The 26,669-nt window shown below is 40.4% G+C and overlaps 1 protein-coding gene across 5 annotated transcripts in view; it reads right to left on the bottom strand.

Annotated features, from left to right (window-relative positions):
* LOC139756002 (polyamine-transporting ATPase 13A3-like) overlaps window positions 1-26,669 on the bottom strand; it is a 417,344-nt gene that overhangs the window by 238,067 nt on the left and 152,608 nt on the right. For 4 of the 5 annotated variants that reach the window (XM_071674925.1, XM_071674927.1, XM_071674928.1 and 1 more), the window contains one exon: window positions 9,846-9,920. The exons of the other annotated variant lie outside the window; for it this stretch is intronic. In XM_071674925.1, the coding sequence (XP_071531026.1) occupies window positions 9,846-9,920 (75 nt within the window). The remainder of the gene's footprint in view (window positions 1-9,845; window positions 9,921-26,669) is intronic. 5 annotated transcript variants of the gene reach the window in all.

The following is a 26,669-nucleotide window of genomic DNA, read 5'->3' as shown; positions in this document are numbered from 1 at the left end:
ATAAATATCATATTCATAAATTAAAAAATACATAATAAATATATATATTCCCCATATTCTACATCCTCAAGTTAATACATATGACTAAAAATCTATAAATATTTATTTGAGAACAATAGCTCAATTAAAATTAATTTCAAAACCAATCAGCTAAATAAGTATATCAAACAAGCAGATTTAACATTATATGATGAGTTCAAAACAAGTCACAAGCAGCATGCAGACAAACTTAAAATGTTAGTATTAACTTACATATTGATTAACAAGAATTTATGATCTACAATCAAGAAACATATGACAAACATTACATAAATTTCACATAGCAAATTCTCAACTTCTTATAGCTTTCAAAAAACATGTTAATATAATAATTTTGATCAAAAACATAAAGTGTCCATTCCTGGTACTATCTTGCCATCGTGGGAAATGGAAAACAAGTACTTGACTGCTATTTCCTGCATTAGCACCAGGAACAGACAAAGAAAGGCCTCATATGCTCACATCCATTCTCTAGCTGTCATGTAATGCATCAAAACCACAACTCCCCATCCACAACCAGGCCCCACAGGCCTTTCCATGGTTTACTCGACACTTCAAATGCCCTGATTCAGTCCACTGACAGCAAGTCAATCCCTGAATACTACACTGTCCAAAGTCACTCAATCCCATACATGGCTTTTACTCTCCTATATATTTAGGCCCCAGCCACTCAAAATTTTTGAAGTTCCATCCTTCCATCTCCAATTCTGTCTCCCCTTTCTCCTTGTTCCATCCACTTCTGACATATATAATCTCTCTCTCTCTCGACCTTTCCTCACTAACTCTCCATGTCAAAATCATTTCAGCACACCCTTTTCTGCTCTCTAAACCACACTCTTTTTATCACCACCATCTCTCTTACATTTCTATCACTTACTCAATGAAACCAACTCACACCATATGTTGCCCTCAAACATTTAATCTCTAACACCTCCACCCTCCTCTGCACATCCTCAGCTATGGCCCATGTTTCACATCCACATAACCTTGTTGGGACTATTATACGTTTTAACATACCCATTTTTGCCCTCCCAGATAATGACCTCTTTCCATATGTTCCTCAGTGTTCCAAGAATCTTTGCTCCATCACCAACCATATGAATTACTTCCTCTTCCATGGTTCCAATTGCTGCTGTGTCCGCTCCCAGATATCTAAAACACCTCACTTCTAAATTTTCTCCATTCAAACTCACAACCCAACTAACCCATCCCTTTGCCCTCCTAAACATAAAATCTTTGCCTTCATTCACAGTTATTCTCAACTTCCATATTTCATACACTCTCCTAAATTTGATCACTTACTTCTGCAGTTTCTCACTTTAATCTGCCACCAGTGCTGTGTCATCATCAAACAAATGACTCACTTCCAGGACCCCTCTCACCTCCTTCAGACTAAATACTTGCCCCTCTCTCCAAGACTCTTGCATTTACCCCCCTCGCTACACTATCCATAAACAAATTAAACAGCCACGGTGACATCACACACCCATCTAGACGTACTCACTCTACTCTCTTCTCATATACAAGCCTTAAACTTGAGAGAAACACTTCTCACTGCTTCAAGTGGCTTTTCCCCCAACATGGTATATTGGTACGACCTTCCACAAAGCATCTCTATCAGCCTTATTACATGCTTGCTACAGATCCAAAAATGTGACATACGAATACTTCTTGTTCTCTAAGTATTTCTCACACTCATTCCTCAAAGTAAAATATGATACATATCCTCTAACACTCCTGAAACCACACTGTTCCTCTCCATTCTGATGCTCTGTACATGCCTTCACCCTCTTAGTCAACACTCTCCCATAAAACTTACTAGGTACACTCAAGAAACTTATATCTTTGTATTCTAAACACTCATCTTTGTCCCCCTTGCCTTTTTACAATGGCACTCTACATGCATTCTGCTAATCCTCAGATACCTCACCATGATCCAAACATATGCTGAAAATCCTAAATAACCAATTACTAACCCACTTTCTTTAGTAATTCTTCTACAATACCATCTGCTCCAGCTACCTTGCCACACTTCCTCTTGCATAAGACTTCGCCGAACTACTCTCCTTGACTCTAAGTTCACACAACTCCCCGACTCAAACACTCTACATCTGCCACCCTATCATGAAACACAATCAAAAGGCCTTCAAATTACTCACTCCATCTTCTCCTTACCTCATTACTTGTTGCCACTTACCCATTTGCCCCTTTCACTAATGTTCCCATTTGTTCTCTTTTTTATTTCACACCATATGATCTATTTCTTAAAAAATTCATTCTCCCTAAAGTTTACTGATAACCCTTCATCCCAGCTCCCAATTGTCCTCTTCTTCAACACCTACACCTTCCTCATAACTCCCTGATACTTTCTCTTGCATAACTCCAAATCATCTATATTCCTTCCTTGCATGTACATACCTCCTATTTACCTCTCTTTCCTCTTTCACTAGCAATTTTACTTCATAATCCCCCCACTCTCTACTGTTTTAAGCAGCCCAATTCCCACTTTCTGCACATACTAACACTGCTTTCCTAAATATCTCCCATTCCTAACCAACTCCCCTTGTTTTGTATACTCTCACTCTTTGTCATTCTACATCCAATCCCACAAGCTGTCTATCTCAACAGTCACATCTGAGAACCTCTCTTTAGCAGGCCAGTCATTTAGTATGTAATCCAATAATACCTTCTTATCAATGCCATTTTTCCTACTCATCCACATATACTTTAGTATGTCCCTCCTTTTAAACCAGTTATTCCCAATCACCAGTCCTTTTTTTAACACACAACTCCACACAGTATTCACCAATCCTATCATGTCATTGAATACCCAATGTTCCTCAATCATACTCTCAATTTCCACATTACTAAATCTCACATTTAACTGAAACCCGATCTCTAGTATAGAAATAACTGACATGTTCCATCAGCTGCTCCCAAAACATTTGCTATCATCCTCCTGCTTCTCAGGGAGCAGTGCATAAACAACAATATATCTATCTATACATCACAAACCACTCATTTTCACTAAAGTCAGTCTTCACACATTCTCACAACTCCTGCTTGATCAGCAGTGCAACCCTTTCCTCAATTCTTATCCTTCCACCAACCCCTCACTTAAACCCTATGACATTTCCAAACCAGGCCCAGAACAATTACATTCCTCTCCTCAAACATAATACCTATAACTCCTTTCTTCTCATTTAGGTTACAACCACACACATTTAGACAACCTAGCCTTAGCCTTTGAAGAGGATGAACACATCTCATTTGGTTCCATCTTCTGTTCCATCTTTCAGAAACTGAAATACAAGAAGGGAGGGTTTCAAAGGCACCCACCAAGTCCTTCTCCACTAAAGTCACCTTCTATGACACATACATACATACATGCAAGAGACCGGGAATTAGCGATGGATGATTCAAATGCAAAAGTGAGTAATGTGGCAGTGGAGGCTATAATTGGTTACATGGGGTATTCAGTGTTCTGAATAGAAATGGTGTAGAGCTTGTAGACTTGTGTGCTGAAAAGCGAATAGTGATTGGGAATACCTGGTTTAAAAAGAGAGATATACGTAAGTATACGTATGTGAGTAGGAGAGATTGTCAAAAGGCATTACTGGATTACGTGTTGATTGATAGGTGTGTAAAAGAGAGACTTTTGGATGTTAATGTACTGGGAGGGGCAGCTGGAGGGATGTCTGATCACCATCTTGTGGATGCGAAAGTGAAGATTTGTAGAGGTTTTCTAAAAGGAAGAGAGACTGCTGGGGAGAAGAGAGTGATGAAAGTAAGTGAGCTCGGAAAGGAAACTTGTGTGAAGAAATACCAAGAGAGATTGAGTGTAGAACAGCAAACAGCGAGAGCAAATGATGCGGGAGGAGTGGGTGAGGAATGGGATGTATTAAGGAAAGCAATGATGGCATGGGCAAAACATGCATGTGGCATGAGAAAGGTGAGCAGACCAGAAAGGGTTGTGAGTGGTGGGATGAAGAAGTAAAGTTCTTAGTGAAAGAGGAAGAGAGGCACTTGGACGATACTTACAAGGAAGGAGTGCAAATGAATGGGAGATGTATAAGAAAAAGTGGCAGGAGGTCAAGAGGAAGGGGCAAGGGCTGAAAAAGAGGGCAAATAAGAGTTGGGGTGAGAGAGTATCATTAAACTTTAGGGAGTATAAAAAGATGTTTTGGAAAAAGAAGAGAAAAGAGGGAAATAATGTGCAAAAAACAAGAGAACAAATGGAACATCAGTGAAGGGAGCATAGTGGGAAGTGATAACAGGTAGTGAAAAAGTGAGTATTCTGAAGGTCTGTTGAATGTGTTTGATGATAGAGTGGCAGATGTCGGGTGTTTTGGTCGGGGAGGTGCGTGAAGTGAGAGGGGTCTAAGAGAATGGCTTGGTTAAGTGAGATGAGGTGGTGAAAGCTTTGCGGAAGATGAAATATGGCAAGGCGGCAGGTTTGGAAGGTACTGCAGTTGAAATGATCAAGAAAGGGGGTGAGTGTGTTGTTGATATGTTGGTAAGGATATTCAATATATATATGGATCATGGTGAAGTGCCTGAGGATTGGCGGAGTGCATGTATAGTGCCACTCTTCAAAGGCAAAGGGGATGAAGGTGAGTGTTTGAACTACAGAGGCATAAGCTTGTTGAGTATTCCTGGGAAATTATATGGGAGGGTACTGATTGAGAGGGTGAAGGCATGTACAAAGCATCAGACTGGGAAGGAGCAGTGTGCTTTCAAAAAAAAAGGAAGAGGATGTGTGGATCAGGTGTTTGCTCTGAAGAATGAGTGTGAGAAATAATAAGAGAAACTGATGGATCTGTACGAGGCATTTATGGATCTGGAGAAGGCACATGATAAGGTTGACAGAGATGCATTGTAGAAGGACTTAAGAGTATATGGTGTGGGAGGTAACCTGTTAAAGAGGTGAAAAGTTTTTATTAAAGATGTAAGGCATGTGTACAAGTGGGAAGAGAAGAGAGTGACTAGTTCCCAGTGAATGTCAGTCTGCGGCAGGGATGTGTGATGTCCCCATGCTTGTTTAATGTGTTTATGGATGGGGTGGTTAGGGAGGTAAATGCAAGAGTCTTGAGGTTAGGGGTGAATATGCAGTCTGTTGGGGATGAGAGGGCCTAGGAAGTGAGTCAGTTTTTGTTCAATGATGATAGAGCACTGGTGGGTGATTCAAGCGAGAAATGGCAGAAGTTGGTAACTGAGTTTGGAAAAGTGTGTGAAAAGAGAAAATTCAGAGTAAATATGAATAAGAGCAAGGTAATTAGGTTAAGTAGGGTGAGGGAAAAGTTAATTGGCATATAAGTTTGAATGGAAAAAGGTTGGAGGAAGTGAAGTGTTTTAGATATCTGGGAATGGACTTGGCAGCAAATGGAACCACGGAAGCGGAAGAGAGTCACAGGATGGGGTAGGGGGCAAAGGTTATGGGAGCTATGAAGAATGTGTGAAAGGAGAGAACATTATCTCAGAAAGCAAAAATGGGAATGTTTGAAGGGATAGTAGTTCCAACAACATTATATGGTGGCAAAGCCGGGGCTATAGATAGGGTTGTACAGAGGAGGATGGGTGTGTTGGAAATGAAATGTTTGAGGATAATGTGTTGTGAGAGGTGGTTTGACCAAGTAAGTAATGAAAGGGCAAGAGAGATGTGTGGTAATAAAAAGAGTGTGGTTGAGAGAGCAGAAGAGGGTGTGTTGAAATGGTTTGGACATATGGAGAGAATGAGAAAGGAAAGATTGACAAAAAGGATATATGTGTCACAGGTGGAAGAAACAAGAAGTGGGAGACCTAATTGAAGGTGGAAAAGATTTTGAGTGATTGGGGGCCTGAACATACAGGAAGGTGAGAGCATGCACGGAACAGAGTGAATTGGAATGATGTGGTATGTCGGGGTTGATGTGATGTCAATAGACTGAACCAGGGCATGTGAAACATCTGGGGTAAACCATGGAAATGTCTGTGGGGCCTGGACTGGGAGCTGTGATTTTAGTGCATTACACATGACAACTAGAGACTGAGTGTGAATGAATGCGGCTTTTTTGTCTGTTTTCTGACAGCGATCTTGCTGGAGCAGGGGGCAGTGATACTGTTTCCTGTTGGGCAGGATGGTGCTGGGAATGGATTAAAGGCAAGCAAATATGAATATGTACATGTGTATATATGTATATGTCTGTGAATGTGTATGCATATGTATGTATGTATATGTGTGTGCATGTGCATTTATGTATATATATGTGTATGTGAGTGGATGGGTCATTTTTCGTCTGTTTCCTGGTGCCATCTCAATGATGTGGAAACCAGTGATCAAGTATAATAATATTCTTATTATTCATTTATCTAATATACTTAATCGCCGTCTCCCACGTTAGCGAGGTGGCACAAGGAAACAGATAAATGAATGGCCCAATTCACCCACATACACATGTATATACATAAACGCCCACACACGCGTGATGTCTCCATGGTTGTTTAATTTGTTTATGGATAGGGTCGTTAGGGAGGTGAATGCAAGAGTTTTGGAGAGAGGGACAAGTATGCAGTCTATTGAGCATGAAAACGCTTGGGAAATTAGTCAGTTGCTGTTCGCTGATGATACAGCACTGGTGGCTGATTCAGGTGAGAAACTACAGAAGTTGGTGACTGAGTTTGGTAAAGTGTGTGAAAGAAGAAAGCTGAGAGTAAATGTGAATAAGAGCAAGGTAATTGGATTCAGTACAGTTGAGGGACAAGTTAACCGGGAGGTAAGTTTGAATGAATAAAAACTGGAGGAAGTGAAGTGTTTTAGATATCTGGGAGTGGATTTAGCAACGGATGGAACCATGGAAGTGGAAGTGAATCACAGGGTGAGGGAGGGGGTGGAGGTTCTGGGAGCTTGAAGAATGTGTGGAAGGCGAGAACATTATCTCAGAGAGCGAAAATGGGTATGTTTGAAGGAATGGTGGTTCCAACAATGTTATATGGTTGCAAGGCATGGGCTATAGATAGGGTTGTGCAGAGGAGGGTGGATGTGTTGGAAATGAGATGTTTGAGGACAATATGTGGTGTGAGGTGGTTTGAGTAAGTAATGAAAGGGTAAGAGAGATGTGTGGAAATAAAAAGAGTGTGGTTGAGAGAGCAGAAGAGGGTGTATTGAAATGGTTTGGTCACATGGAGAGAATGAGAGAGGAAAGATTGACAAAGGATATATGGGTCAGAGGTAGAAGGAACGAGGAGAAGTGGAGGACCAAATTGGAGGTGGAAGGATGGAGTGAATGGACTTACAGTGATTGAGGCCTGAACATACAGGAGGGTGAAAGGTGTGCAAAGAGTAGAGTGAACAGGAATGATGTGGTATACTGTGGTCGATGTGTTGCCAATGGATTGAACCAGGGCATGTGAAGCATCTGGGGTAAACCATGGAAAGTTTTGTGAGGCCTGGATGTGGAAAGAAAGCTGTGGTTTTGGTGCATTAAACATGACAGCTAGAGACTGAGTGTGAATGAATGTGGCCTTTGTTGTCTTTTCCTAGCAGGAAGGTGCAGGGGCTGAAAAAGAGAGGAAATAGGAGCAGGGGCCAGCAACTTTCAGCAAACTTTAGAGAACAATATTATGGAATGAGGCAAACGGTGTGAAAAACAAGGGAACAAATAGGAACACTGGTAAAGGGTGCAAATGTGTAAATGGTAATAGGCAAAAATGAGATGAATAGGACATAAATTGAGTATTTTGAAGTACCTTAGAATGTGTTTAATTTTAAGGTGCCAAATATGGGATGTTTCTGAATGTGAAGTTATGCAAAATATGAGAATCAAGGCAAATAATCTGTTTAAACGAGGAAAGTTGAAGAAAACCTTGCATAAGATAAAAGGCAACAAAGCAGTCAGAGAAGATTAGAATATAGTTGAATTTCTTAGGATTTTCAAAGTATGTGTGGCTCATGGTGAGATGCCTGTGATGGAATGCTTGCAAGGTGCCAATGTAAAAAGGGAAGGGAAAAAAAAAGCATAAGTTCAAATTACAGAGGTATAAGTCTGTTGAATATACCTGGTAAATTCTATGGAAGAGTAGGAGTAAAAAGGGTGGTGGCATGCACATAGCACCAGATTGATCAGGTTAGGGAAAATGTGGTTTCAGAGTGGTAGAGTATAAATGGATAAGGTGTTTGTTTTTAAGAATATGTGCAAGAGACTTTGAGAAACAGGATTTGTATGAGGTGTTTATGGCTCTCAAGGAAGCATATTAAAGGGTTGTTAGGAATGCTCTGTTGAAGGTTTTAAATATATATGGTGTGCGTGAGACTAAGAGAGGAGAATGAGTGGTGCCAATAAAGGAAGTCTGTGGCAGGGGATGTGATATCACAATGGCTGTTTAACTTATTTATGGATGGGGTGGTGAGAAATATAAATGCAAGGGTCTTAAAAGAGAGGAGCACATGTGCAGCATGTTGGGTTTGGAGGCCCAGAAAGTGACTTAGCTGTTGTTTGTTAATGACACAGTGCTAAATACAAATTCAAGCTAGAAACTGCAAAAGTTGGTTTCAGAGTTTGAGAGTGTGAAAAAAGTTGAGTGAATATCAATAAATGTAAAGCTATTCAGTTTTACAGTGGAAAGAGACACTTCAGCTGGGGCATGACTCTGAATTGAGATAACATGGAAGGAGTGAATTATAAGATACATGGAAGGGGTCATGGCAGCAAATGGAACCATGGGAGGTAAATAAAGGGGGCACAGGTCCTGGAAATATCGAGGAATGCATATAAAGAGAGGTGTAGATGGCCATGCTTAAAAGTATAAAAGTCACATCAAGGTTGTATGGATGTGGAGTGGGCTCTTGGTGAGAATGTATGGTAGAGGTTGAGTGTGTTGGAAATAAGATGCTGAGGACACTATGTGGTGTAAGGAGGGTTGAAAGAATAAGAAATGATGGGATAAGATAGAAATATGGTAATAAGAAAAGTATGGTTGAGAGAGATGAGAAAGGTGTGCTGAAATGGTTTGGACAAATGGAGAGAACGAGTAAGGAGAGGATGACCAAGAGGATATATGAGTCAAAGGTGGAGGGGGAAAAGGAGAAAGGAAAAACCAAACTGGAGACAGATGATGGTATGAAAGTTTCTGAGTGTTCTCGGCCTGAGCACGCAGAAGGGTGTAAGGCATGCGTAAAATGGAGCAATGTTTTATACAAGTAATGACATATCAATGGACAGAATCAGAGCATATGAAGATGTCAGGAGAAACCATGAAGAGGACTGTGGGCCTGGATGTGGATGGGGATGAGGTTTTGATGCATTATACAAAACAGAAAATAAAATGGATATGAGCAAATTAGGCCATGTCTTTGTCTATTCCTGGTGCTACCTCACTAAAGCAGGAAACAGCAAACAACCACGAAAAAAAATTATGGTATCTCAATTTTCTTTGTCAGCATTTAGCTTCCTTGACCAGATAGTGCTCCTTGAATGTGTCTTTCAAGCTTCCATTGTCAGAATGCAGAAATTAGTCACTTCACAGAAATTTACTTATTTCATGCAATAACTAAGCATCACCAATTCTAAAAACCTGAAAATGTCAGAACTACATGCAATATAAGTAAATCTCAGTAAAATGTATATCCAGTAACAATATCCACAATCTATGCATTTACATGAGTACACACAGCAAGCATTTTATCATCATTCATGCAAACAAATCAAATGTATGAAATGACATGGTTTTTAATCATCTTTATGAAGAGCATGGACATGATGGGAGAAAGCATTATCCATAGGTGGCAATATTGCAGGACTTGACACAAAGACATCAACCCGACAAAGTACCTGGCATCAACCAAGAAATAGAGGAGATCTTGAAGAACCATCCAGAGTCTACTACCTGATGACCTGGGAAGTAAGCTTTAAGGTTCAAGGAAGAGAAGAAGAAAACCAACATGAGAACCAATAAAAAATATCTTTATATATGTGAAAAACATGTGAATAACAGGCCAGATTTACAGGACATATCTTGTGAAGAACTTCAGTCAGGAGAGTTACTCTTTGAAAAATTAAATACAATCTCTGACTTCCAGTCTTAAATGAAAAAAAATACATACATATGTACAACATAAAATCACAGTGAGAATGAATTTATTAAAAGAACACAATAATTCTAATCTCTGCAAAAAAAAAAAAAATTCATCCACAAAAAGATAATAGAAATTACACTATTAAATTTTTTATTTTTATCATTTTGCTTTGTCGCTGTCTCCCGCGTTAGCGAGGTAGCGCAAGGAAACAGACGAAAGAATGGCCCAACCCACCCCCATACACATGTATATACATACACGTCCACACACAGCACATATACATACCTATACATCTCAATGTATACATATATATACACACACAGACTTATACATATATACACATGTATATAATTCATACTGTCTACCTTTATTCATTCCCATCCCCACCTCACCACACATGGAATAACAACACCCTCCCCCCTCATGTGTGCGAGGTAGCGCTAGGAAAAAACAATAAAGGCCCCATTCGTTCACACTCAGTCTGTAGCTGTCATGCAATAATGCACCGAAACCACAGCCCCACAGAACTTTCCATGGTTTACAGATTTTTATGTTTCTAAGAGGATCAGACACCTTATTATTTTTTTTGGAAACTGAACAGGCTACTGTATCTTACTTGGGCTGTTAAACAGTTACAACATTATAAGCCAGCTTATCCCTCTGAATGTCTGCCTTACAACTGTTTGAAATATGAAGATACATTCTAGGAAAGAAAGATGTGTACATTAGATACCTATGCTTAGGCAAGTAGGGAAGAAATCAGTGAAAAAAGCATACACAGCATTCATGGATTTGAAAAAGTTCAGTGACAGAGGTAATGGGATAACTCTCAAGAGATATAACTTAGTAAGCATGAAAGATTTTTCAATTGCAGGTGATATAATGGAAGTAATGCATGTGGAAGAGTAAATGGTGGTATGAGTGAGGTATGAGTGAGTGGACTGAAATAAATATGGGAAGAGTTCAAGGGTGTATAAAATCATCTAGTTTGCTTTATTTTCGGTGTTTCTGGAATCCACCTGCATAAGATACCATCCTTTGTAGAAAATCTCCTTCAGTAAGGATGTATCTTTGTCAGTGGACAAACAGGAGTACAATCTTGTTGAGGAACTTCTCGCTCCAAAGAAGTCTATGTAATATAGCCTTGAAGCTGCAAGGGTCCCATAAAAATGGTCCTGGGGCTATATAATTGATATGTCTTATGTTTCCTGAATACAGCACAGAGTGGTATTTGAGAAAGACAGAATAACAAAAGTGTTCTACTGAACCAAAACAGAACAAAACAAAAGTGACCACAGCTGCCTGTTTGCAAAAAATACTGTTCTCTTAACTGAATCAGTAAGGATGTTGGTTAGAATGATAGGTGACCTTAATGGTGAGTGTACTGCAAAGATGCCGAAAACATATGCAAATGAAAGTAAAGTCGAAATTTCTAAAAGGGACAAAATGTCATAAAGTCATATCAATTTGAATGGTAAAGAAGTGAGAGAGCTCAAAGCTGAATTCATATACCTTGAAGCAAAAGTTCAGTTAGAAAGACAGAGAAAACTGAATTAATACAGTTTGCAAAAGGGAAAACTAGAGATATGCTGAAAGCTCTAGTAATAGAAGAAACTAAGTGTAGAGTGCATCATAAGAAGACTGCATGATGGAGTATCTGTCATATTTCTGATGTATGGCTCTGAAATTCAAATAAATGCATGTCAAGATAGTTCTAAATATGATCAGTAAAGATGGATATATCATGCACAACAATTGGAGTTATGTAGTGAGATAGTAACAATATGTGAGAATACGTGGGATAAATGAAACATGAAAAAGGTGAATGGATAAAGTTTGTACTGTATGGAGAGGCAGAATTTTACACTCATGGGGCCCAATCTTTGGAACATTCTCAACTATCATGCAACTTCTTAAATCTATGTAAGACATCTGCACTAACCAAGTCCTCAATCCTCTTACTCCATTCATCTACTATCTTTATATTATGAATGTATTTCTTCATATATATATATACCAACAAGCTTCTTGCTTAATTTCATGTTATATCCTTGGGATGCTCTATCCCTGCTTCTCCTGAAAAACTGTTTATCATCCATCAGTAATCTTTGGGATGCTCTATCCCTGCTTCTCTTGAAAAACTGTTTATCATCCATCAGTAATCTGTTTTTAAAAAAACACAAAAGACTGTGATCAGATCACCCCTCCCTCACTCTTCTCGCTTCCAATGTGCGCAAACTTAAAGCCTCTTGCCTTTTCCAAACTCAGCTCTTTTAACTCTTGTACCATCTTTGTTGCCCTCCTCTGGCCCTTTTCTATTAGCTCTTTGTGCCTGTTTAGGTGCAGTGACCAAACTTGAGAAATATATATTCTAGTTCTGGACTCATGTGAGAAATAAACAGCTTGCTAAATACTTCCTTATCCATATACTTAAAAGTTATTCTAATATTTTCCATAAGACAGTGTGTCTCCTTAACTATTCTCCTAATGAGGGACTTTGATGACAGGTTAAGGATGATGATGACTCCTGAGACTTTCTCACATACAGACTCTTGAGGCTTATTCCCTGCTAGATAATAATCCTGTTGAGGCCTTCTTTGCTTGTGCTGAATTTCATCAAACCATGTAACAGACCCACTTGGGAGTCTGTTTAGGTACCCTTATAAGCTGATGCAATCCTCCTCACTTTTCACTTCAATCATGACCTTTGCATCACCTACAAACATATTCAGGTTGGGGTCATACTTTCAGGCAAGTCATTTAAATACATCAAGAAGAGTAAAGATCCAGAACAGAACCCTGTGGCACTCCACTGATCACCTCAACCCACTTGGGGAAGGCTCCTCGAACATGTCCTTTGTTCCTTTCCACGAAGATAATCTTCTATCCACTGAAAGTTTCCTGCTTATTCCTGCCTGGTGGTTTAGCTTTTTAATCAGCCTCCCATAAAGTAAAGTGTCAAATGCTTCCTGACAGCCCAAATACAAAGGATCTACCCAGCTTTCCTTTTCATATAGGACAGAGCTCATGCTCTTGTCTAAATATAATGGGTTGATTGCACATTGCCTTTTTTCCATAAGACTGTGCTGTCTCTCACTCAGGTAATTTCTCCTCTGTAGAAAGTCATCTATTTGCTTTCAAATTATCTTTCCAGAAACTGACATACCACATTCATTAGTAAGACTGGTTTGTAGTTTAGTACAGAGATCTCTCTTTTACTGCAACCTTGTGTTACAGATTTTCATCAAATGTACTTGAAAAAATATTCATCAAATAAAGACAGTATTTACAATAGTATGTACTTGAAAAAATATTCATCAAATAAAGACAGTATTTACAATAGTAATTAAAAAACAAAATAAAATAAAAAATCCATTATATGTAGAAGAAAACAACAAATACATGTGTTACAATCTTTGTTTACATTCTCAAAGACAGTTACAGCCTGCCATAACTTGTCAGTTCAGTTACTCTCTTTTTAGGTATCTCCTGCATGGAAAATGGCCCAAGAGTGCATATATCGGTACAGCATTCACAGTGGCCCAGAAAATGATATATAGGGTTCGAGAAGGAAAGTGTCAGGCTCATGTGGGTCAGTCACTTGGATATGCTTCCCATATTATCAAAATAGTACTTGTTAGTGAGAGGATGAAAAGAAGCAGCCAGTCCAACACATCCTAACTTATTATCATTTTTATTATACTTGATTGCCATTTCCCCATCAGCAAGGTAGTACCAGGAAACAGACGAAGAATGGCCCATCCACTCATATACATATATATATACATAAATGCCCATACACGCACATATACATACATATATATACAAATACAAGTGCGTAAGACAAGGGAGCAAATGGGAACTTCAGTGAAGGGCGCTAATGGGGAGGTGATAACAAGTAGTGGTGATGTGAGAAGGAGATGGAGTGAGCATTTTGAAGGTTTGTTGAATGTGTTTGATGATAGAGTGGCAGATATAGGGTGTTTTGGTCGAGGTGGTGTGCAAAGTGAGAGGGTTAGGGAAAATGATTTGGTAAACAGAGAAGAGGTAGTAAAAGCTTTGCGGAAGATGAAAGCCGGCAAGGCAGCAGGTTTGGATGGTATTGCAATAGAATCTATTAAAAAAGGGGGTGACTGTACTGTTGATTGGTTGGTAAGGTTATTTAATGTATGTATGACTCATGGTGAGGTGCCTGAGGATTGGCGGAATGCGTGCATAGTGCCATTGTACAAAGGCAAAGGGGATAAGAGTGAGTGCTCAAATTACAGAGGCATAAGTTTGTTGAGTATTCCAGGTAAATTATATGGGAGGGTAATGATTGAGAGGGTGAAGGCATGTACAGAGCATCAGATTGGGGAAGAGCAGTGTGGTTTCAGAAGTGGTAGAGGATGTGTGGATCAGGTGTTTGCTTTGAAGAATGTATGTGAGAAATACTTAGAAAAGCAAATGTATTTGTATGTAGCATTTATGGATCTGGAGAAGGCATATGATAGAGTTGATAGAGATGCTCTGTGGAAGGTATTAAGAATATATGGTGTGGGAAGCAAGTTGTTAGAAGCAGTGAAAAGTTTTTATCGAGGATGTAAGGCATGTGTACGTGTAGGAAGAGAGGAAAGTGATTGGTTCTCAGTGAATGTAGGTTTGCGGCAGGGATGTGTGATGTCTCCATGGTTGTTTAATTTGTGTATGGATGGGGTTGTTAGGGAGGTGAATGCAAGAGTTTTGGAAAGAGGGGCAAGTATGAAGTCTGTTGTGGATGAGAGAGCTTGGGAAGTGAGTCAGTTGCTGTTCGCTGATGATACAGCGCTGGTGGCTGATTCATGTGAGAAACTGCAGAAGCTGGTGACTGAGTTTGGTAAAGTGTGTGAAAGAAGAAAGTTAAGAGTAAATGTGAATAAGAGCAAGGTCATTAGGTACAGTAGGGTTGAGGGTCAAGTCAATTGGGAGGTAAGTTTGAATGGAGAAAAACTGGAGGAAGTAAAGTGTTTTAGATATCTGGGAGTGGATCTGGCAGCGGATGGAACCATGGAAGCGGAAGTGAATCATAGGGTGGGGGGAGGGGGCGAAAATCCTGGGAGCCTTGAAGAATGTGTGGAAGTCGAGAACATTATCTCGGAAAGCAAAAATGGGTATGTTTGAAGGAATAGTGGTTCCAACAATGTTGTATGGTTGTGAGGCGTGGGCTATGGATAGAGTTACGCGCAGGAGGGTGGATGTGCTGGAAATGAGATGTTTGAGGACAATGTGTGGTGTGAGGTGGTTTGATCGAGTAAGTAATGTAAGGGTAAGAGAGATGTGTGGAAATAAAAAGAGTGTGGTTGAGAGAGCAGAAGAGGGTGTTTTGAAATGGTTTGGGCACATGGAGAGAACGAGTGAGAAAAGATTGACCAAGAGGATATATGTGTCGGAGGTGGAGGGAACGAGGAGAAGTGGGAGACCAAATTGGAGGTGGAAAGATGGAGTGAAAAAGATTTTGAGTGATAGGGGCCTGAACATGCAGGAGGGTGAAAGGCAGGCAAGGAATAGAGTGAATTGGATCGATGTAGTATACCGGGGTTGACATGCTGTCAGTGGATTGAATCAGGGCATGTGAAGCGTCTGGGGCAAACCATGGAAAGTTGTGTGGGGCCTGGATGTGGAAAGGGAGCTGTAGCATGACAGCTAGAGACTGAGTGTGAACGAATGGGGCCTTTGTTGTCTTTTCCTAGCGCTACCTCACACACACGAGGGGGGAGGGGGATGGTATTCCATGTGTGGCGAGGTGGCGATGGGAATGTATAAAGGCAGACAGTGTGAATTGTGTGCATGGGTATATATGTATGTGTCTGTGTGTTTATATATATGTGTACATTGAGATGTATAGGTATGTATATTTGCATGTGTGGACGTGTATGTATATACATGTGTATGGGGGTGGGTTTGGCCATTTCTTTCGTCTGTTTCCTTGCGCTACCTCGCAAACGCGGGAGACAGCGACAAAGCAAAATAATAAAAAAAAATATACAAATACACAGACATACATATATACACATGTACATACTCACACCTGTTGCCTCCATCCACTCCTGGCACTACCCTGCCACATAGAAAAGAGCATCGCCACCTCCACTTCAGCGAGGAAGCGCCAGGAAAACGGACAAGAAAGAACACAATCATTCACACTCAGTCTTTAGCAGTCATTGTGTAATGCATCGAAATCAGAGTTCCCCACAGACCTTTTCATGGTTTATCCCAGACATTTCACATGCCCTGGTTCAGTCTATTGACAACACGTCAATCCCGGTATACCACATCGTTCCAATTCACTCTATTTCTTGCATGCCTATCACCCTCCTGTATGTCCAGGCCCCAATCACTCAAAATCTTTTTCACTCCATCCTTCCATCTCCTATTTTGTCTCCTGCTTCTCCTTCTTCCCCCCCACCTTTGACACATATATCCTCTTTGTCAATCTTTCCTCACTCATTCTCTCTCAACCACAATTTTTATTTCCACACATCTCTCTTACCCTTTCAATACTTACTTGATCAAACCACTTCACACCACATATTGTCCTCAAACATTTCATTTCAACCTAACTTATAACAAATATTTTCCACACAAGCAATAAGTTGCCAGAAATGATGAAGAGGACAGGAGGCACAGGTGTGCTGCCAAAGTAGGAATGGATAATCAACAACACTGTAAGTTCCGACAAACTTGTGAATCTTGATTAAATTTAGTCCCATATGGTATTTATGACTGTTTCATCTATAATGCATGAAAATAATATCTGCAGAGCCTTACCATTGGCAATGAAAGTTATTCTAAAGCACTTACCAAAGTAGGAAATGACACTCTCAGGAATGCATCTCCATCGGCACCATGTTACAATGACCCCTTTAAATGAATTTTTCACTTAACAAACATTCCTTGAGAGTGCATCTCATAGATTGTAAGAGATATCTACATACCTGTTCCTTGTAATTTTCTTAAAAGAAATGTATGATATTGGTCCTTTTGGATTCCTTTGGCATTCTGCATCTTTCCAGTGACATCTTAAACAATGTTTCTGGGGTCTTCATAGCATATCTGCTCACATCCTCAGCACATTTGAAGAAACTTCACCAAAAACATTAGCCTTGTAAGAACCAAGACCTTTCAATATTGTTAATATCTTTCTAGATATCCAAAATCTCTTCCCCATTTCATGCCACTTGTGTTGGTGTTATAATTTCTTCCAGTGTGAAAACACTTCTGAACCTATTCAGTTCCTCACACATCCTTACAACATCCTCAACAGTTTTCCCATTGAATCCTAAGCTTAATTAGCTGCCCTTTAACTGAGAGGTGACTCCTTCTGAATCCATGGAAAGTTTTGGGTTTTCTCCTGTCCAGTCCATGAATTCTTTTCAAAGTTTCTTTATTCCTCCTTCATTATCCAGATATCCTTTTTCCTTGCTCTCTTATACCTTAAAAATGCTGGATGGCTGGAGTAACATCTGTATCTTCCCCAATGCACATCTCAAAGCTCCTTCACTTTCTGATATCTTTTTTTTAAACCATTCTTTCCTTTTCCTTACTAATCCCTCTGTATTTCAGGCTAGAGGTACCAATTTTCCTATTCCTTCAGTGAAATTTTCACTGAAACTCTCACCACAAAGCCCAGACTCCTGATTTCTGAATTCCATTTCCCAATCTATGTTACTACAAAAATTGTTGAAGTTTGCGATTTCCACAATTACGATTATATCTCTTCTTGTATTGTCTTGAACTCTATTCTTTTCATGTTTTTATTTGCCACATAGTCAAACTTGAACATGATCAATATTTCCAACTAGTGGATCATAAATTAGTATTCTCAATAAACATGCTAGTATGTTTGATGATGAGCTCTTGCAATGATGATGTAAAGTTCCTCATCCTGGTGTTTTCATTGACATATTGGTATAGAAAATTTCTCTTTCTACACAATGGTATACGGTTTCAAAGACATGATATAGTTCATAAAAAAAATGAAAATCTGCAGAGAGAGAAGTGATTAAAGCTAGAGATGCTTCAATCTAAGGTGTCACAGGAATAATCTGTGATGAGGTGAAACCAATATGCTTTAAATAAGGTCAAGGAGTATATGATTATATTTATCTTATATGAGAAATCATCTGCATATGTAAAGTGAAAGCACTTACACTATTGTGGAAGGTCATGGATCACTTCAAAACAAACACAGGCTGAGGATGTGTATGAATGAGTTAAAAGATTGTGTACACCTGATCAAGCTTGTGTAACTGGGAATGGAGTAAAACAAAAAAAAAGCTTTTCATGCACTTATCACATTGATTTACCTTAAGGAAGAAGTCTGATCTTTAAAAACTGCAATCTTGATTGTAACTTCAAAATGATATGTTTAAATTACTGCTTGAACATACGTTTCAGGCACTTACATTTCCCAATATCAGCTTCATGCACATAATGATCAATGATGGTATGAACAAAAGCTTCTCTAGGGTATGTCTTATGATCTCCTACATCCCAAACAAATAATCTTTTTCAAAATGCTATGACTTCCTTTAGTACTTACAATGCTTTGTTACTGTTTCTCAACTTTTTTTTTTTTTTTTTTTATACCTCGTCGCTGTCTCCCGCGGTTGCGAGGTAGCGCAAGGAAACAGACGAAAGAAATGGCCCAACCCCCCCCATACACATGTACATACACACGTCCACACACGCAAATATACATACCTACACAGCTTTCCATGGTTTACCCCGGACGCTTCACATGCCTTGATTCAATCCACTGACAGCACGTCCCCCTGTATACCACATCGCTCCAATTCACTCTATTCCTTGCCCTCCTTTCACCCTCCTGCATGTTCAGGCCCCGATCACACAAAATCCTTTTCACTCCATCTTTCCACCTCCAATTTGGTCTCCCTCTTCTCCTCGTTCCCTCCACCTCCGACACATATATCCTCTTGGTCAATCTTTCCTCACTCATTCTCTCCATGTGCCCAAACCATTTCAAAACACCCTCTTCTGCTCTCTCAACCACGCTCTTTTTATTTCCACACATCTCTCTTACCCTTACGTTACTTACTCGATCAAACCACCTCACACCACACATTGTCCTCAAACATCTCATTTCCAGCACATCCATCCTCCTGCGCACAACTCTATCCATAGCCCACGCCTCGCAACCATACAACATTGTTGGAACCACTATTCCTTCAAACATACCCATTTTTGCTTTCCGAGATAATGTTCTCGACTTCCACACATTTTTCAAGGCTCCCAAAATTTTCGCCCCCTCCCCCACCCTATGATCCACTTCCGCTTCCATGGTTCCATCCGCTGACAGATCCACTCCCAGATATCTAAAACACTTCACTTCCTCCAGTTTTACTCCATTCAAACTCACCTCCCAATTGACTTGACCCTCAACCCTACTGTACCTAATAACCTTGCTCTTATTCACATTTACTCTTAACTTTCTTCTTCCACACACTTTACCAAACTCCGTCACCAGCTTCTGCAGTTTCTCACATGAATCCGCCACCAGCGCTGTATCGTCAGCGAACAACAACTGACTCACTTCCCAAGCTCTCTCATCCCCAACAGACTTCATACTTGCCCCTCTTTCCAAGACTCTTGCATTTACCTCCCTAACAACCCCATCCATAAACAAATTAAACAACCATGGAGACATCACACACCCCTGCCGCAAACCTACATTCACTGAGAACCAATCACTTTCCTCTCTTCCTACACGTACACATGCCTTACATCCTCGATAAAAACTTTTCACTGCTTCTAACAACTTGCCTCCCACACCATATATTCTTAATACCTTTCACAGAGCATCTCTATCAACTCTATCATATGCCTTCTCCAGATCCATAAATGCTACATACAAATCCATTTGCTTTTCTAAGTATTTCTCACATACATTCTTCAAAGCAAACACCTGATCCACACATCCTCTACCACTTCTGAAACCACACTGCTCTTCCCCAATCTGATGCTCTGTACCTGCCTTCACCCTCTCAATCAATAAGTTTCTCAACTTAACTGTCTTTAACCAGTATATTATAAATGGTAATAAAAGGATGTTCATCTGTATCTACAGACAGTTTTACCCTACTCTTACTTGAATCCTCTTCAAAGTTCTTCTGTTAAAGCTATCTAGAGATCACAATGTACTACCTTAAAACAGTCACAGTGATTTCTTGTGCCTTTATTTCAAGGTAGCATAATGTGTTCTGCAGGTATGATTATTTGCAAATTTTTATCCAACCAACATGCATCCGCTGTAGTCTCAAGTTGCATGAGAGAGCAGGGTAAGGCTTCTACCATGCCTAAGCAATAAAGCATCACCACTAGTCACTAGTTATAGTTTCTTTTGTTTATATTCAAGGCACAATTTTTCCCATATATACATATATATATATATATATATATATATATATATATATATATATATATATATATATATATATATATATATATTCTGTTTCCCATTTTAGAAAGTTAAAAAAAAGCAAAAAAAAAAAAAAAAAAATATATATATATATATATATATATATATATATATTATATATATATATATATATATATATATATTTTTTTTGCCGCTGTCTCCCGCGTTTGCGAGGTAGCGCAAGGAAACAGACGAAAGAAATGGCCCAACCCACCCCCATACACATGTATATACATACATGTCCACACACGCAAATATACATAGCTAAACAGCTTTCCATGGTTTACCCCAGATGCTTCACATGCCCTGATTCAATCCACTGACAGCACGTCAACCCCGGTATACCACATCGATCCAATTCACTCTATTCCTTGTCCGCCTTTCACCCTCCTGCATGTTCAGGCCCCGATCACTCAAAATCTTTTTCACTCCATCTTTCCACTTCCAATTTGGTCTCCCACTTCTCCTCGTTCCCTCCACCTCCGACACATATATCCTCTTGGTCAATCTTTCCTCACTCATTCTCTCCATGTGCCCAAACCATTTCGAAACACCCTCTCCTGCTCTCTCAACCACGCTCTTTTTATTTCTACACATCTCTCTTACCCTTACATTACTTACTCGATCAAACCACCTCACACCACACATTGTCCTCAAACATCTCATTTCCAGCACATCCACCCTCCTACGCACAACTCTATCCATAGCCCACGCCTCGCAACCATACAACATTGTTGGAACCACTATTCCTTCAAACATACCCATTTTTGCTTTCCGAGATAATGTTCTCGACTTCCACACATTCTTCAAGGCTCCCAGGATTTTCGCCCCCTCCCCCACCCTATGATTCACTTCCGCTTCCATGGTTCCATCCGCTGCCAGATCCACTCCCAGATATCTAAAACACTTTACTTCCTCCAGTTTTTCTCCATTCAAACTTACCTCCCAATTGACTTGACCCTCAACCCTACTGTATCTAATGACCTTGCTCTTATTTACATTTACTCTTAACTTTCTTCTTTCACACACTTTACCAAACTCAGTCACCATTTATTTTGCTTTGTTGCTGTCTCCCGCGTTAGTGAGGTAGCGCAAGGAAACAGACGAAAGAATGGCCCAACCCACCCACATACACATGTATATACATACACGTTCACACACGCAAATATACATACCTATATATCTCAACGTATACGTATATATACACACACAGACATACACATATATTCACATGTACATAATACATACTGTCTGCCTTTTTTCATTCCCATCGCCACCCTGCCACACATGAAATAACAACCCCATCCCCCCTCATGTGCACGAGGTAGCGCTAGGAAGACGGCAAAGGCCCCGAAACCACAGCTCCCTTTCCACATCCAGGCCCCACAGAGCTCTCCATGGTTTACCCCAGACGCCTCACATGCCATGGTTCAATTCATCGACAGCATGTCGACCCCGGTATACCACACCGTCCCAATTCACTCTATTCCCTGCACGTCCCCCACCCTCCTGCATGCTCAGGCCCCGATCACTCAAAATCTCTTTCATTCCATCCCTCCACTTCCAATTTGTCTCCCGCGTTTGCGAGGTAGCGCAAGGAAACAGACGAAAGAAATGGCCCAACCCCCCCCCATACACATGTATATACATACGTCCACACACGCAAATATACATACCTACACAGCTTTCCATGGTTTACCCCAGACGCTTCACATGCCCTGATTCAATCCAGTGACAGCACGTCAACCCCGGTATACCACATCGATCCAATTCACTCTATTCCTTGCCCTCCTTTCACCCTCCTGCATGTTCAGGCCCCAATCACACAAAATCTTTTTCACTCCATCTTTCCACCTCCAATTTGGTCTCCCACTTCTCCTCGTTCCCTCCACCTCCGACACATATATCCTCTTGGTCAATCTTTCCTCACTCATTCTCTCCATGTGCCCAAACCATTTCAAAACACCCTCTTCTGCTCTCTCAACCACGCTCTTTTTATTTCCACACATCTCTCTTACCCTTACATTACTTACTCGATCAAACCACCTCACACCACATATTGTCCTCAAACATCTCATTTCCAGCACATCCACCCTCCTGCACACAACTCTATCCATAGCCCACGCCTCGCAACCATACAACATTGTTGGAACCACTATTCCTTCAAACATAGCCATTTTGCTTTCCGAGATAATGTTCTCGACTTCCACACATTCTTCAAGGCTCCCAGGATTTTCGCCCCCTCCCCCACCCTATGATTCACTTCCGCTTCCATGGTTCCATCCGCTGACAGATCCACTCCCAGATATCTAAAACACTTTACTTCCTCCAGTTTTTCTCCATTCAAACTTACCTCCCAATTGACTTGACCCTCAACCCTACTGTACCTAATAACCTTGCTCTTATTCACATTTACTCTTAACTTTCTTCTTTCACACACTTTACCAAACTCAGTCACCAGCTTCTGCAGTTCCTCACATGAATCAGCCACCAGCGCTGTATCATCAGTGAACAACAACTGACTCACTTCCCAAGCTCTCTCATCCACAACAGACTTCATACTTGCCCCTCTTTCCAAAACTCTTGCATTCACCTCCCTAACAACCCCCTCCATAAACAAATTAAACAACCATGGAGACATCACACACCCCTGCCGCAAACCTACATTCACTGAAAACCAATCACTTTCCTCTCTTCCTACATGTACACATGCCTTACATCCTCGATAAAAACTTTTCACTGCTTCTAACAACTTGCCTCCCACACCATATACTCTTAATACCTTCCACAGAGCATCTCTATCAACTCTATCATATGCCTTCTCCAGATCCATAAATGCTACATACAAATCCATTTGCTTTTCTAAGTATTTCTCACATACATTCTTCAAAGCAAACACCTGATCCACACATCCTCTACCACTTCTGAAACCACACTGCTCTTCCCCAATCTGATGCTCTGTACATGCCTTCACCCTCTCAATCAATACCCTCCCATATAATTTACCTGGAATACTCAACAAACTTATACCTCTGTAATTTGAGCACTCACTCTTATCCCCTTTGCCTTTGTACAATGGCACTATGCAAGCATTCTGCCAATCCTCAGGCACCTCACCATGAGTCATACATACATTAAATAACCTTACCAACCAGTCAACAATACAGTCAACCCACTTGAAGAATGTGTGGAAGTCGAGAACATTATCTCGGAAAGCAAAAATGGGTATGTTTGAAGGAATAGTGGTTCCAACAAAATTGTATGGTTGCGAGGCGTGGGCTATGGATAGAGTTGTGCGCAGGAGGATGGATGTGCTGGAAATGAGATGTTTGAGGACAATGTGTGGTGTGAGGTGGTTTGATCGAGTAAGTAACGTAAGGGTAAGAGAGATGTGTGGAAATGAAAAGAGTGTGGTTGAGAGAGCAGAAGAGGGTGTTTTGAAATGGTTTGGGCACACGGAGAGAATGAGTGAGGAAAGATTGACCAAGAGGATATATGTGTCGGAGGTGGAGGGAAGGAGGAGAAGTGGGAGACCTAATTGGAGGTGGAAAGATGGAGTGAAAAAGATTTTGTGTGATCGGGGCCTGAACATGAAGGAGGGTGAAAGGAGGGAAAGGAATAGAGTGAACTGGATCGATGTGGTATACCGGGGTTGACGTGCTGTCATTGGATTGAATCAGGGAATGTGATGCGTCTGGGGTAAACCATGGAAAGCTGTGTGGGTATGTATATTTGCGTGTGTGGACGTATGTATATACATGTGTATGGGGGTGGGTTGGGTCATTTCTTTCGTCTGTTTCCTTGTGCTACCTCGCAGGAGACAGCGACAAAGAAAAAAAAAAAAAAAAAAAAAATATGGGGACATCACACACCCCTTCTGCAGACCAACATTCACTGAGAACCAGTCACTCTCCTCTGTTCCTACTCATACACATCCCTTACATCCATGGTAAAAACTTTTCACTGCTTCTAGCAACTTACTCCCACACCATGTACTCTTAAAACCTTCCATAAAGTGTCTCTATCACCCACACCATATACTCTTAAAACCTTCCACAAAGCATCTCTATCAACCCTATCATATGCCTTCTCCAGATTCATAAATGTTACATACAAATTATCTTTTTTCTCAGGATTTCCCATGTACGTTCTTTAACACCCGATCCACATCCTCTACCATTTCTATAACCACACTGCTCTTTAACACCCGATCCACATCCTCTACCATTTCTGTAACCACACTGCTCTTCCCCAGTCTGATGCTCTGTAATTGCCTTACCCTCTCAATCAATACTCTCCAATATAATTTCCTAGGAATGCTCAACAAACTTATGCCTCTTACACACACACACACATACATATATATATTTATAAATGAATAAATAATTTATTTCATATACTCAATCGCTGTCTCCCATGTTAGTGAGGTAGTGCAAGGAAACAGACGAAAGAATGGTCCAACCGACCCACATACACATGTATGTACATAAACGCCCACACACACACTTATATATACCTGTACATTTCAACATATACATACATATACATACATATACACATATGTGCATACTCATTCTTGCTGCCTTCATTCATTCCCTTGCCACCCCACCATACATGAAATAGCACACACACACACACACACAACCTGTGCGCACACATGAGGCAGCGGTAGGAAAAGACTATATATATATATATATATATATATATATATATATATATATATATATATATATATATATATATATATATATATATCCCTGGGGATAGGGGAGAAAGAATACTTCCCACGTATTCACTACGTGTCATAGAAGGCGACTAAAAGGGGAGGGAGTCGGGGGCTGGAAATCCTCCCCTCTCTTTTTTTTTTTTCTATTTTCCAAAGGAAGGAACAGAGAAGGGGGCTGGATGAGGATGTTTCCTCAGAGGCCCAGTCCTCTGTTCTTAACGCTACCTCGCTGATGAAGGAAATGGCGAATAGTATGAAAGAAAGAAATATATATATATACAGTGAAGAGGTAGTAAAAGCTTTGCAGAAGATGAAAGCCAGCAAGGCAGCAGGTTTGGATGGTATAGCAGTGGAATTTATTAAAAATGGGGGTGACGGTATTGTTGACTGGTTGGTAAGGTTATTTAATGTATATATGATTCATGGTAAGGTGCCTGAGGATTGGCGGAATGCTTGCATAGTGCCATTGTACAAAGGCAAAGGGGATAAGAGTGAGAGGTCAAATTACAGAGGTATAAGTTTGTTGAGTATTCCTGGTAAATTATATGGGAGGGTATTGATTGAGAGGGTGAAGGCATGTACAGAGCACCAGATTGGGGAAGAGCAGTGTGGTTTCAGAAGTGGTAGAGGATGTGTGGATCAGGTGTTTGCTTTGAAGAATGTATGTGAGAAATACTTAGAAAAGCAAATGGATATGTATGTAGCATTTATGGATCTGGAGAAGGCATATGATAGAGTTGATAGAGATGCTCTGTGGAACGTAATAAGAATATATGGTGTGGGAGGCAAGTTGTTAGAAGCAGTGAAAAGTTTTTATCGAGGATGTAAGGCATGTGTACGTGTAGGAAGAGAGGAAAGTGATTGGTTCTCAGTGAATGTGGGTTTGTGGCAGGGGTGTGTGATGTCTCCATGGTTGTTTATGGATGGGGTTGTTAGGGAGAGGAATGCAAGAGTTTTGGAAAGAGGGGCAAGTTTGTAGTCTGTTGGGGATTAGAGAGCTTGGGAAGTGAGTCAGTTGTTGTTCACTGATGATACAGCGCTGGTGGCTGATTCATGTGAGAAACTGCAGAAGCTGGTGACTGAGTTTGGTAAAGTGTGTGAAAGAAGAAAGTTAAGAGTAAATGTGAATAAGAGCAAGGTTATTAGGTACAGTAGGGTTGAGGGTCAAGTCAATTGGGAGGTAAGTTTGAATGGAGAAAAACTGGAGGAAGTAAAGTGTTTTAGATATCTGGGAGTGGATCTGGCAGCAGATGGAACTATGGAAGCAGAAGTGAATCATAGGGTGGGGGAGGGGGCGAAAATCCTGGGAGCCTTGAAGAATGTTTGGAAGTCGAGAACATTATCTCGGAGAGCAAAAATGGGTATGTTTGAAGGAATAGTGGTTCCAACAATGTTGT

The sequence above is a fragment of the Panulirus ornatus genome, chromosome 20 (genome assembly GCF_036320965.1).
Source record: "Panulirus ornatus isolate Po-2019 chromosome 20, ASM3632096v1, whole genome shotgun sequence".
In the NCBI taxonomy this organism is placed as follows: domain Eukaryota; kingdom Metazoa; phylum Arthropoda; class Malacostraca; order Decapoda; family Palinuridae; genus Panulirus; species Panulirus ornatus.
This window is presented reverse-complemented; position numbering and strand designations above follow the sequence as displayed.